Source organism: Sylvia atricapilla, chromosome 15, assembly GCF_009819655.1.
Source record: "Sylvia atricapilla isolate bSylAtr1 chromosome 15, bSylAtr1.pri, whole genome shotgun sequence".
NCBI classification, from domain to species: Eukaryota; Metazoa; Chordata; class Aves; order Passeriformes; family Sylviidae; genus Sylvia; species Sylvia atricapilla.
In genome coordinates this window covers 574,486-588,965 of record NC_089154.1, presented here as the reverse complement: position 1 = coordinate 588,965, position 14,480 = coordinate 574,486, and the positions used below count along the sequence as shown (strand labels likewise).

The following is a 14,480-nucleotide window of genomic DNA, read 5'->3' as shown; positions in this document are numbered from 1 at the left end:
GTCAGACAGCTGGGGTTAAACTACAGCTCAATGTCTATAAACTAGAAGAGAAATATTACCTTTTCCAGTCGTGCCCACATCATCTAAGACATCACTTGCAAAGTTGAAATATTCTGGCAGTTCCTTTTGCCCTGGCTTATAGATTCATAATAGGAAGTAATCTGAGATGTAAGAAGTCTGTTGTTTCTATGGAATGTTCTGGGAGGTGACCTGAGAATCCACAAACACTGAGGAATCCAGGATTTAATAATGTTCTCATGATATGTGGTGTCTTATCAGATGTTGAGGGGAAGGAATCAGGTGCACACCTAAGGAATCAGTCACCTGGAATGAAAGAAAATATATTTAAACTAATCTGGGGGAAATCAAGGCATAGAAAATTCTCAGAACCTCATGCATGCAGACCCAAATACAGCAGAGAATACAGGATTTGACCTGTATTCTTGGAAAAGGCTTCCAAATTTACAGGCCATAAGTAAGAATGTAAGTTTGTATGTAGTTTAAGCAGAGACATACTGACCTAAGTAGTTGAAAGTTTTGAGGTTTTAAAATTAAGGTACAGAAGTAGTTATAAAAGTAATAAGAAGTTTTAAGGTGCAGCAAGTAGCCTCATGTGTCACTATAAGATCAGATAAAATTGTGCCCATTGCAGCAAGATGCATGATACAGTTTTAATTATCCACTGATGTGAAAGTTAAAACAATTTTTGCCGCAGTAGATTATTGCTAATAACCTTTAAAACCCCTGTAACCTGTGGCCTTGTGACCACTGACAACCACTGAGCACGAACTTGTGGGTATGCGGTGAAGACGTTCTCACTCTATGAGCCTGAGGCAATAAATGATGTTTCAGACGTCTTGCAGTGCTTCCATGTCTCTGAGTATCCGATAAAGGGGGGGCCCCCCGCTCTCAGCCACAGCTCGGGACTGAGAAGAACCGAGACCAAGGCAGCCAGAGGAGGCTGAATAGCGGGAGACACTGATCTTGGGGGAAAGATGAATGGAACTCTGTAAGCTGCTGACAGTAACCAGGACACCCGTGCCGAGCGTTCCAGTGTGTAAGGAGCCGGGAAGAGTCCCCGACTCACGAGGAAATCAGCTGAGAACACTGGGGCAGGCATGTGAGACATTAATTTTGAAGAATAAAGGACTTTAGTTAAACTAGATATTTCTGAGGTAGACTTCCCTTTGCTAACTAGATATTGTTGAGGTAAACTTCCCTTTTTTAACAGAAGCTGGATTTAAGGAACCGATAAATCAGGAGGCCTGTCCACTTAATCAATAGACTCCAAGATTACAATGTGATCATTAATCAGATAGTCTTGAGAAAACAGGATCCAGGTGTCACCAACACTAAAAGGTTAAAAAGGCAAAGCGAGGAAGACCCATCTTACTTCACCATTTTGAGACCCCACCCCATAAGAAGGACCACTGACCCATTTCAAAGAACTAACTACGGATGCTTAATTGCTTTTTGGCTAATTACCATACGAAGTGGGGAATGGGATGGACCAGAGTTATGAATATGCATTTGTGTTTTGGGTATTCAACACTTTTGTACATAAAAAGACCCTGTGATCATCTGTAAATTGCGGTGTGTATTTGGGAGCTATCCCTCACGCTGCCCGGCGTCGTAATAAACATACACTTTCTAACTTCAAACTGTTAGAGAGTCTTTGTCCGTCATGGTTGGATATTGGTATTAGATCAATATCCATATCTTTTTAACAAATCACATGCCGTGGGAACAGAAAGTGAGAGAGCTGTGCGAACGCTTAAAGCATTCATCAAGTGTAACTCCAGGAGCGCACACGCGCATGAGCTAACGGAGCCGGTTTGCTGGAGGCAGAAAAACCTGCCGGAAACAGACCCTGAGGCGGCTTTTACCGCGTCTTTCCGGGACTAAGTCAGTGCTCGATTATACCGTGCAGTGACACGCGGAGATTTTGCAGCAGCTAACTTACTCCCACCCTGCCGCGTAATTAATGAACTGTGAGCTCGTTAGAAGTCCCCGCGAGCAGCGGCGTGAGCGGCGTCCCGCAGACAACCGCCGCCGAGCCTGCGAACGGCCCCGCGCCCGGTCCCAGCGAACCCGTAAGGGGCACCCTCAATCCCGAGGGCGCTCGCCCACCTCCCAGCCGTGCCCCGGCAGCACTACAAGCGAGCCCCCGGCCTCGGCCAGCCGCCCCTCCAACAAGAGGAGTCGGAAAATTGTGCGGGTCCGGGCAGTTACCTACAGCCGTTTACTGCGCATGTGCGCCACAGCCGGCCAGACACCAAAATGGCGGCCCCCTGCAAAGACTTTCCGTACAGCACAATGGGCACGCCCTTCGCTTCCGTGTAGCAAGATGGCAGCGCCCTTATACCAGCAGCGCCGTCGCGCACGCTGCTGCCGACGCCATTTTGTAACCACAGAGATTCGCAGCCTCCGACTACAGCGCCCTCTCTGGCCGCCTCTATTATTGCAAGGCGTGAGGGAGAGGAGGCCGGGACGGAAACACACGGCAAGAATACAAGAGCGAGAAAAGGATCTTTTCCGGGGAAAAGGGCCAGATCTGGGGAGATCCAGGCGGAAAATACTCGAGAGCAGTAGGAGAAGATTGCCCGCCTGCAGAAAGAAGCAGCAACTGCCAAGAAGCAGCTTCGCAGGGAGATGGAAAGACCTTGTCGGGAAAACTCAAACAAGAGAGTAACAGCAATCCAACACCCCAGAAATTTGAGATTATCCAGATAATCCAGTTATGAGCTGATGGTCTATTAATTGAAGTCACTCAGGGCCACTGCCAGACTGATGGTTCGAATGGTCCAAATAAACGTGAAGTTCCCCATCCTGCTTTTTTAACCTTCTGTGTTGTATTGCTCTGGTACCTTGTCTCTATCTCAGCTGATGCTTGCATAGTTTGGATGTGTTCTTTGGGGCTGTTAATTGCCCACAACTTTCCTTCTTCAAACACAACATCAGATGTTAATATTTGCATAAGAAGAATGTTCCTGCTTCTTTCATCAAAGCCTTCACTAGCTGATTCCTTTTCCTTCCATGGAGCTGAAGAATATTTCTAGACAATTTCCACAAGCATTCTCACTGTTTAGTTTCACCAGCTGTTGGCTCATATGTCCACTCACCACAGCCATTCCAAGAACTTTCACTTCAGTAGTCTCTTATAGGTCCCCAAATCTGATTTACGTTCTGCTTGCTTCACAACACCTCCTCGTCTTTTCTATGCCTCAGCATATCTTTTAGGAGGATCCGCTCCGTAACATTCCCAGGCACAGAAGTTCTATATTTGCTTGCTGCAAATGCGCTTTTCCATTACAAAATCACAAAATTACATTCAAGTAAACTCTAAATCAAATACTTTTTACTGGGAAATTTTTGTGGCCTGAGTGACGCTGCAAAGTTTTGCCCTTTACCCCAGGTTTTTAAACTCATTTTGTAGTCTTTTACCCCTTGTCTCATGTCTTCAATTGTAACTGTGTATTCTCACATCTTTGATGCATAGATCTCAGCATTGGTTAAATTTTATTCCTCAAGAAAATGTTACTTATTTAACATTGGAACTATTGCCTTATCCTTAGCAGAACCTTACACAGTAATATTTAATCTGTCTGTCAGGCAAATTAGTTCAATACCCAGAGCTTAATACAATATAATTTTTCAGTGGTATCTGCCAACATAAGCAACCTGGATGCAGATTTCCCCCCCAGAAGAGATATTTTGTCAAAAGCAACAGAAATTCATGGTGTTCTCCACATTTCTTGGACATTGTGGCAGAGAAATACTGACCAGTTGTAAACAATTCTTAATCACTTAGGAAGATGTTTCTCCTTTCTCAGTCTGCTCTAATTCTCTGATTTAGCTGTAACTTGCATATTTCAGAGCATTACAATAACAAAATCTACACAATAGCCTATGAGAGAAAGAGGAGGGACAGACTATTTAGGAATATTTAGGGAAATGGTATTCAAGACTGACAAGATGAACATTTGAAGTTTAGGATTCCCGAGTGCTCTAGAAAAATGTCTGCCAAGAGCACTGTGAGAGCCTTCAAGTTTTTAGCACTTTCTCAGCTGCAAATGTAGAGGTGAAAATGAAGATAGAAAACTGAGGAAAAGACCCATAATGGCAAAGTTATCTGAATGAGTAGTGAGAATCAGAAATTATTATTCCTGATTTAATACCATTTGCTTGCATGAGGAGCTCAGATAAATAACTTTTTCCTGACCTGTCTGCTATGGACAGGAGAAATCAGGAGGTGCTGGAGGAGATCCTCTTCATTCATTTCACTCACCTTTCAGGACATGGGGCACTGTGAAGATCAGCTGTTCCCTGGAGATGTGAATCCCTGAGATGTGAACCTTCCTAAAGGTTTTGGAGTGAAACCCTTCTGACTTTATTGCTTGCTTCTTCTGGAGTTACGAGAACAGAACGTGCCACAAAACAGACCAAGCAGCAAAGCTCTTTCTGTGGAGTGAGTTTTTTCTTGTAATCATTTACACCATAGTTAATTGTGCATATTTTGCACCTTAACCTAAAGCACTTTTTCCTCCAGTTTAACCATTTAAGTAGATCTCAAATTCATCATGATGAAGAGAAGCATTGAAAATATTTTTTTTCCTTCGCTCTGAAAGAATTTGAGAATGTTAGAGTGGTAGGTTTTGGATGTTAATTAATTGCTAATACCACCTCAGGACAAACGTATCATTTTATTGATTTCTCATTTATTTGCAATTTTCAAAGCCTTGCAATTTCACCAATGTTTTTTAAGGAAGATGTTATACAAGTGGCAGTAAAACAAATTAGACCTCTGTATGGACCTGAGTCTGTCTTTCCGTCTCCCATTCCACACTTTGAATTACTTGCACTCCCTTCCTTCTGAGAATGTTGATAGCAAAAGTGCTTCCAATACCACAAATCCTCAAGAATGCTTTCTTGTTTTTCTTCCACAGTTTGTTTTTCACAATGTTCTCATTCTGCTGTCTCACAACAACCTGCTCTGTGTCATGTGTAATGGCTGGTACACATGATGGAGAATTTCTCTCCTCATTTCCAGATCACTCTTGCTGTTGTCATACTCTTGCCCACTCTGGTTCTTTAGAATCTTTCTCTGGATTTTCCCAGAAACTGTCTTTGGCAGGTCCTGAACAAACTCCACCTGAAAAGCAAAATGCTCCCTGTAGCCAAATAACTTGTGGCTAATTTCTGAGGTGCAACAAAGATTGTGAAAACACTTTTATCCTGAGATAGCTGTGGATAAACAGTTGGGAAGCTGCACAACCACGGCTGGAATGGTGAAATTCCTTACTACACCTTGTAGCTACTGTACAGACAGTACTTGCAGCAAGAAGTACCATGATCTCTAGGAGTGGAATGCTTCAGCTTTAAAGAGTTACTGGTGTCTTTCCTGGTGAGAAGAGATGGATTCCCACCCACTGATGCCAGCAGGAACTCCTGTTTTGATTTGGCTATATGTCAGAGGAGAGCTCCACATACAATTGGTTAGAATGGAATGCCTTGCCCATTTGAGCTGCTGTGAAAACCCCAGTACTCCATGAAAGAAAGACTGGGCCCCTCATGAAGGAAAATCTCATGATCATTGCTTCCCTTGGGCTACTTTCTAGCACACACAGCCAACCCAAGGCTATAGCTGCAACAGACCCTCTCATGTACTCTTGTTTCATCTAACTCTGGTTGGAGTGTTTGTCAGAATGCTGTTGAAAAAGAGCTGAAGCAGGACAAAACTCGCTCATTTTCTGGTACAATTAGAGAACCTGTCTTTTTGGGCTGTTCTTACCTTCCTTGGATACTTGTAAGGTGCAGTCACCTTCTTGACATGTTGTTGCAGTTCAAGAGCTAATTTTTCTCGATCATGTGATGTAAAAGCAGGAGCTAAACAATGAAGGCTTTGACCACCTGTGCCACAAAAATGAAGAGATTGCATTAACTTCCAGAGGTGGCAATAAGGGAAGACATTTGTTGTGAAAGCAACTGTCAAAATTCAGAATGCCTAAATGTGAGCTTTTTCTTTAATTCCCTTTTCATTAGCTGTTTATTACAGAATGTTGTGTGGTGAAGGATCCATTCTAGAGCAGAGGATTTTTTCCTTATTTCAAGCTTTATTTCCCTTTAACATTACATCATATTAAAGTGGAAAATCTTGATCTAGTTGCTCAAAGAAATGTTGCAAAGTTGGAAAAATATAAAGCAAAAATTAAACACTCTGGATAACATTGCTACAGTGCACTAAGTGATAAAGTGAGAAATTATCAAAATTTCATTCCTGAGACAAAATGGTCACATCATTAGTCTGAAAACCCATCCCCCCCCCATAAAACCCTGCAAATAAATAATTTAGAAATTGTAGATCTGTCCAGATATGGATTTTCAAAACGTTTCGCCCAACTTATTCCAAAAGCCTGCAACACTGAATTCCAAGACAAGCCTAGTACTATAGGGATATTGATGTTAGCACAGATGTTTCACATCTCTTTGCTACTTTGTTTTACACCTCCCCTCGCACTGGGTCGGGGCTGCTGACAACAGCTGCCTCTGCGACTGCTGGGTGCTCTATCAGTGCACTCTCCACTTCAAAGGGGCCAATGCGATACCTGGGGAGCACAAGGACAGCTCAGCCCCAGCAGAAGGGACCAGCCCTTGGGTCTTTCCAGGCTGCATTCGCAAGAGGCAAATCTAAAAGGAAATGCCTTACCCAGCAGAATTAATGACATCATCATCTCTTCAACAAACCAGACATATCTTCTCATCCATAGTGCCTCTGTCCCAGTTGAGATAAAAATCTCCACGCACAGTGGCAGCAGTCTTTCTTGGATATCCTGGCAACAATCAAACATTTCCAAAAGAGTATCTTATTTTTAGTGAATTGTAATTCTTTGCAGTGATGCTAAAAATGATAAAACAGTTCTTTAAGCTGTTCTCAGAATGAGTATGTTCAATATTGTGTTATAGCTTCAAGTAACAGATCCACATTAGCAGCTTTGTTTTGGAAACATATGATATGTGGACAAAAGCACTTTTATGTAGAGATTTCTGTTCTAGAGAGAAAAGGCCATGATCTATCTAAATGCCCATCCACCACAGGAAATGGCTAAAACTTGTAACCCACTTTGTTCAGGGAAATGATTTTTCATTACAGGGGGTTGCCAAAATAACTTCCAGACAAAGGAAACTATTCCCCTTAACTGACAGGACCAAAACACAAATGAGGTGACCTGCAGGAAAAACATTATCTGATTTTAGGACCTCTATATTCAGTGTAACCTCTTGGTTACACAGGAAAAATGTTCTCACAGGAGAAGACATAGTGAAAACTTGTAATAACAGTGTTGAACCTAAAGAAAAATTTTATGACATAGTGAGAAATCACTTTGTGCAGGTTGTTGTATGAGAAAGCTACAAGTATAGAAAAATTATGTTGTTCAGAAGAGGATTAAAAATATAGGTACGTTACCCAAAGCCTATTGAATATGACAGTTCCAATACAGGGGGGAAATATTTTCCGGTTTGCTTGATTCTACTGTTTTCTTAAGAATGTCCTGCACCTCAGCACCACCACAGATGAACAGTTGCTTAGATGGACCTTGTCCTGAACCAAATGGCCCTTCTGGTGTGTTTTCTTAATCTGGTTCTGCTTTCAGTGGGTAAAGCATCCCCATTTGAATAGTGGAGTTTGATTACTTGTGTCACTACTCAGAGCCATATGATCATCTGCATGTGAGTGATTTATGCTGTAGCTTGTGTTTGTGCTGTTGATCTTGTGCACATGCTGTGTGTGACAGGCATCTGTACAATGGTTTCTCTGACTACAGTGCCTGTTGGAATGGGGAGACCTCTGACAGTGGTATGAGGGAATAAAATACCTGTGCCTTGGAAAGCCACTCTGAGCTTCTGATGTATGAGTAGAATTTATGGGCCTTCTTCGATAATGTTTAACCAGAGGTAGGAATGGAGGAGAGGGAAAAAAGTGATGCTCTGAATATGGAGTGCATGGCAACTGCCTGGTACATATCTGGAACAAGTTATCCCCTGGTACACATTGCATTTTGAAGCTGCACTCTGTTAGTCAGTCTGGAACTATGTTCCTGGAACTATGCACTGATCAGACTCAAAGTCCTCAAGTAGCCCAGTGAGACCTTCTGGGGATTCTGCATGGAATTCTGCTCTGGCAAAATTTTGCCCTGGGTCCCTCTGAGTCTCTCAGCAGAGTCAGGCTCACCAAGTACCCGGAGACATGCAGAAGGGTCGTGTGGGTTGCACTCGGATAGCAATGGTGCCCTCTTCTCCTGCAGGCACAACAGCCCCATGGTCATCTACGATCTGCAGCAAGGACAGACACAGCAGGCAGTGCTTTGAACAGCTCAGAGGAACATCTGCTCCAGCTCAGTGCCCGGCACACAGGGGATGGAGACAGCACTGCCTTACTGCTCGACCCGCAGCTGGCCACATATCCACGTACCTCACATCATATGGGGGAACAGCTTTTCCCAAAGAAGCCAGGTTTAATTTCATACCCTTTCATATTGGCACAGATTGTCACCTGCAGAATAGATTTTTAAAATAATTTTTTAAATTGTTGCAACATCTGTAAATTTATTATTGCTTGCATTAGACGGACTCTTCTTTGTGACTTTGTTGTGACAAAAAATCAGGACCAACGCACTGCGGTTCTTGAGAACATAAGAGTCTGAGATGTGAGCTGCTTTAATATTTTGATTTAAACATCAGACAAGACAAATGATACACAGAGCAAATAATCTATTTTAGTTTGCTTTTTGAAGTAAAGATGGTGAAGGTTTTTCTACCAGTAATTACATTTATTGCACACGTACGGTTTCACTCTGGCCATAACCTTCATGGATATCCAGCCCTGTTTCTATTTCCACTTCGCCAACACTTCAGGATTGAGTGCTTCCCCTCCATTACACAGTGCTTCAGACTCGGAACTTGTACCTTGAGAGGAGGAGAAAATGAAATAATTATCTTAACTCTTAAAAAGGGCAGTAAATAGACTTAACAGAACAGCCTCCCTCAATTTCCAAGGAAGTACACATAAAACTTCACAAGCTCCTTTGGAAATTCTGATCATCTTCTTATGCATACCGGACTACACTCCTAGATTGCTTGAGTGTCCACTGAAGACGATGTGGTTTATATCTGTGTCACTAGAAGTAGGTTTTTCCTGCTGGAAAATGCATGAGCAAAAGTGTTTCCTTGGAGAGCTGACAGAAAAGGAGAAATCTGAACAAGCACATCAGATGTGTGTGGAAAGCTGAGTTATGTGCCAACATCAAAGATCAGAGAATTTTTTTAGAGTGAAAGGAAGGGTGAATAGGTACAGAGAGGCTGTGCTCTGCTAAACCTGGGTTGACTTTTGTCAGGATGAAAGACCTATGTGACAAGAATAAGTACCTTAGCAGAGATGTGAAAACTCCTTGCAAACTACTTCTCACAAACAGGGTATTTTACAGAGTGACAAACTGGTGGGAACAGCTGCCAAGTAATCCCAGCATGTGAAGCTCCTCTAACTGCTCCCTTCATTCTCAAGCCTGTGAGAACAGCTCATGGTGCACCAGTAACTCCCTGATCCAATGCTGCCTAAAACATTGACCTAAAATTGAACTGTGGACCCTAAATTCAGAGGAAGTGACAAAGAAAGCTCCCTCGTTTCCACTGTGCTGTCTATTCAAAGACCCAATCCTGAAGCACAAGCAGCCTACGGGTGTGACTAATTATTGTCACATTTCAAAACTGAGAGGCTTCTTTACTGAGAGCAAGTTCTACTACTTAGATTGCCTTTAAGTGAAGAAGAGAACCTCAGGAACAAACCACTGAGAGCTGTCCCAGCATTACAGCCAGCCTCCCTGCCCTCCTGCTGTACCTGCTCATGTCATGTTGGACCAGCATGCGGAAGGCGGTGGGAGCCGTGCAGAAGGTGGTGATGGGGTATCTTGAGAGAGTCTAGAAAAATAGGAAGTTATTCTGTTGGAAAGAAAGTGTAATGGTGTGTCTGACCTTGTGAAGGTGCACGGTGATTAACAAAAGAGGCCAATGATGCGGGGAATCACTCAGATGATTGCCTATTTAGTGCCTTAGGGGAGGAATAGGCACTCTGGCAACTCACTGAAAATTCAGGAAAACAAAGCCTTATTTCAGGTTTATGCCATACTCTGATTACGGCCCATATTCAGCCTGACCCCAAAGCAGCTGGAAGTCCATACCTGACGTGAGACTTAGGTTGAATACTGAACAACACAGCAGTGGTCCCAAGATCTTTATATCCTGCATCTTTCTCCAGTTGTCCGCTACACTCAATCAATGACACATGGTCTAACCAGGAAAGACAACACTTTCCTTGAGCTTCATGGGCAACCAAATAGAGACGTGATTCCTTGGGATGTACTGTCCCTGCTGCTACTAGAGCAGTGGCACCCATGATTGGAGGCCAGTTTGTTTCCTTCATTTATGTAAAATGGAAATAAACACCACAGTATAAAATGTTAAGCTTACCTCTGCAATAACTTCTGCTTTAAACTGTGGCATATTGTGTACAAAGACACAGGATCCACAGATCCATGGTGCAAAAATACTGCTCCAAGCTGCTTTTACCCAGCCAGTATCAGAGGTATTCCACATTATATCTGAAGGAGTCAAGTTCAACCAATACCTGATAAAAAAGCAGACATGAAAGTAATGCTGCAGAGAATGTGAGAGACTCAGGTCACAGGAGGAGGTTTCCATTAGAAGATGTCAGCAAGTGGAGCTCTGTAGAAATTTGAGAAGTTGAAGAATCTTAAGTACTCTCTGATTTCCCTTCATTCCTTCCTGCTTAATATTTCAAGCATTTCTTTTTCTGTGAGCAGTGCAAAGCATCTTTGTCTTGAGTTGCAGAATCTGATCTAGAGCAGAACCCAAACAGATCATTTGGGGTAGGCATGCCCCAACCTGGTGCATTTGAGACATCAGCTAAGTCACACGCTTATTTCTCCAGGAAACTAACAAATTACTTCTCTGGACCCTTGATCACCAGCTTCCAACTCAGAATGCTTTGAGAAAGGCATCCTTTAACTTTCAGATGAGAAGAGCAGATCCTACAGTCATGAATTGCCTACATTACTGGAATTTTATGGTCACATATTCAGTTTATGGTGATCGTGTCATTTAAACAAGACCCAGGGAGGAACTGCAAGGAAATACCTGCTGAGGTTGCAAATCCAATGCCGTACCTGCTGTGGGTACTGCAACACCATTTTTGGGAGGCCCGTAGTTCCACTGGTAAAATAGATCAGCATTGTGTCTTGACTCCTTGTCTTGACACATGATGGTCACAGATGCAACCCTTCAGAAGAAATGGTTATTCCAGTCAGGCAGTTTTCCACCAGGACAACAGCATTTTTAATGTTTAGGAGTTCAATAGGAACATTGCCTCAAGCTGAATGATCTCACTGAATGAATGGTGACACAGGTAAGAACAATTAGAGAAACATTTTGCTTGTAACAAGTATTGCCTGTATGTCATAACTTTTAAGATATGGCACGTACAGAATATTTCAATGACTTTGCAACTGTTTTAGCAAGGACACTTTAGGTGCTGAATATGGAACAGCAGCCAGAAATCAGTGTCTGCCTCACCCCAAGCAAAAGCCAACCCCAACCTGAAATCAGTGACTAAGGTTATTATGCCAAGTACATTGGTCTTATTACTAATGGTATACGGTTTATGTTCAAGAGACAGATGCATAACTCAGATCCTCTGAGCTACCAGGATAGTAAAGGGAAGAAAGACCTGAGCATGAGAGCTGGCAATCGGTATTTTCCCATTTAATCAAGAACCATTAGAATGGGCTCTAGCAGATAAGCTCATAACAAGTGTTTAGAGCTCGTGTGGCTGCCTGGTGATCAGAGTAGAAGCAGAGAGCCTTCTAAACCTGGCAGACTGCTAAATGAAGCTGAAGGACATGGGCTAAGCTCCAAAAACCTGGACAAGGTGAACCTCTACCAGTGTAATCACAAAGGAGGGAGCTGACAGAAGGATGCAAAAATGTAACTCATTTGGTATTTTGAAAATCCCCCCAAAACTCATCAATGTCACCTGAGTGGTAGAGCTCGCTTCACCTCACAGGCCATGGTGCCAAAAGAACTGGATACTCACACCAGGAGCTCGTTGAGTTCAGCCACCCATCCCTGCTCCCTTTGCCTACAAGGAGTTTACTTTTCAGGAACTGGCTGCCTGCCAGGACAGATTCCACTTGCAGGTGCCCGTTCATCATCAGTAACAAAGCACTTGGCCTTTGAAGCCTGGAGTCGGTATAAGATGTCTTTGGCTGTTAGTTGGGATGTTCCTGGAATAAGAACAATTCCTGGAAAAAAGCAAGAATCAATTGAGAAAAGTCAGCATTTCCCAAAGGTACTTGATTGTGTCTCTCTGTTGATGCAGATTATCCATCATGGATGTTTAGGCAGTTGGAAGGCAGAGCAAAATAGATATACTGAATTATTAATGACTGTAAACATATAATTATTCCACTGTAACTCAGCTCCCTTACAATGGATGTGGCCTTAGGCTGCAGCCCTTCAGCCCTCCTGGCTTCCCCTGAGGATGCTGTTTCACTGGACCGTGTCTGGCTCTGTGCTTCCTGTGTGGGGGCTGCCAATTCTCCTTCTAGGCCAAAGATCAGTGTAGAGGTCACAAGTGAATATTGCTGTTTGCATTTTCTTCACCCTAATCTAACTCACGGCTTGTACCCTCAGTTGCTTTCTCTCTGCACCCAACAAGTCGGGGAGTCACTCACCTGCTCGCATGCAGGCCAAGTTCAGGAGCCACCACTCAGGAACACGAGGCAGAACTGCTACAACTCGGTCTCCTCTCTGCAAACCACAGACTTTAGAAAGTACATTGGCTGCCTTCCTGGACAGAGTGCCCAGCTCCTCAAAGCTCAACTTCACCTCCTCTCCCTTATCATTGACCCACCAAAAGGCTGGATTTGCTGGTTTTCTTCCATCCTACAACACACGAGAAGCTATTGAAATAAGACAGCCTTAGAAGGTTCACTTCAATATAAACAAACCTTGGCAACTACTCTCTGTAGTGATACCCGTCTTTCTGACAAACAAAATAAGATGGTGCCAATACTATCCAGTATCTGTTAGTAAAACTGTATATAATCATCTGAGATTTGTTCCACTGTGTCCTGGTTCTGAGTGGGATAGGGTAAGCACTGCCTAGCAACAACTCAGTCAAAGACTTTCCAGTTTTTCATGCTCTGCCAGCAAGGAGGTGCATGAAAAGCTGGGAGAGATCATAGGACAGGACAGCTGACCTGAATTGTCCAGAGGGATATTCCACACTATGAAAGGTCCTGCCCCAGTTCAGCTGGGAAGTTGATCAAGAGGTTCCAGTCACTGTCTGGCTACAGGCCAGGTGTTGATCAGTGGGCCAGGGGGGAATTGTGATTCATTCCTCTTTTATGGGTTTTCTTTGTTGCTCTCTCTTTTTGTTATCTTCCCTTTTCATCACTACTATTTCTACTAATGCTTCTACACAGTGATCATTGTTATAAATATTCTTCTTATATTTTATTTTAATTCTTAAACTGTTCTTTCCTCAACCCATGGGTTTTACCTTATTTTTCTCCTGATTCTCCTCCCCATCACACTGAATGTGTGTCTTTGTGTGTGTGTGAGATCCAGGGGCTCTGTGGCTTTGAGTTGACTGACTTGTGGTTCTGAGCTGGGGTTAAACTACAGCTCAATGTTTATAGACTAAAAGACAATATTACCTTTTCCAGTCGTGCCCACTCATCCAAGACATCACTTGCAAAGTTGAAATATTCTGGCAGTTCCTTTTTGTACTGGTTTATAGATTCATAATAGGAAATAATCTGAGATGTAAGAAGCCTGTTGTTTCTATGGAATGTTCTGGAAGGTGACCTGAGAATCCACAAACACTGAGGAATCCAGGATTTAATAATGTTCTCATGATATATGATGTTTAATCAGACGGTGAGGGGAAGGGATCAGGTGCACACCTAAGGGATCAGTCACCTGGAATGAAAGAAAATACATTTAAAAGCAGACAGTTATTGGATGCTCTCTACTTTGTGATGCTGGATGAATTACTGCAAACCAGCTTGAATAAATAGGCTGTTTGAACACATCTGTGTTTTCCCTATTATTTATGTTCCTCCTTTTCTTGTAAAAGGATTGTGCATTGCTTTTCATTAAAATATTTGTCCTCTACTTTGTCAGCTGATGAATGACTCTCATATCTCATCTCTAAAATTTCACTTGCCAATCCTTTCTCAATATCTATGTCTGGATTCCTGTAAATTTATATTACTTTGCTTGCTTACAGAAATAAACTGCCACTACTTTTGAAGTGTTTTGGGAGACTATCACCTTGACTTAAAACTGCGTCAGTAATTATGTTATGCCTTAAACCTGCACTAGATGGCGAGTCACACTGAATT

The 14,480-nt window shown here is 42.8% G+C and overlaps 1 protein-coding gene and 1 pseudogene across 1 annotated transcript in view; both read right to left on the bottom strand.

Moving 5' to 3' along the window:
• The window catches only part of LOC136367827 (acyl-coenzyme A synthetase ACSM4, mitochondrial-like), a 28,072-nt gene that overhangs the window by 7,822 nt on the left and 5,770 nt on the right, over nt 1–14,480 (bottom strand). Inside the window, 1 exon segment of the mRNA XM_066329630.1 lies at nt 60–324. Within this exon segment, the coding sequence (XP_066185727.1) occupies nt 60–83 (24 nt within the window). The 5' untranslated portion in view covers nt 84–324.
• On the bottom strand, nt 4,699–14,006 carry LOC136368229 (acyl-coenzyme A synthetase ACSM4, mitochondrial-like; annotated as a pseudogene).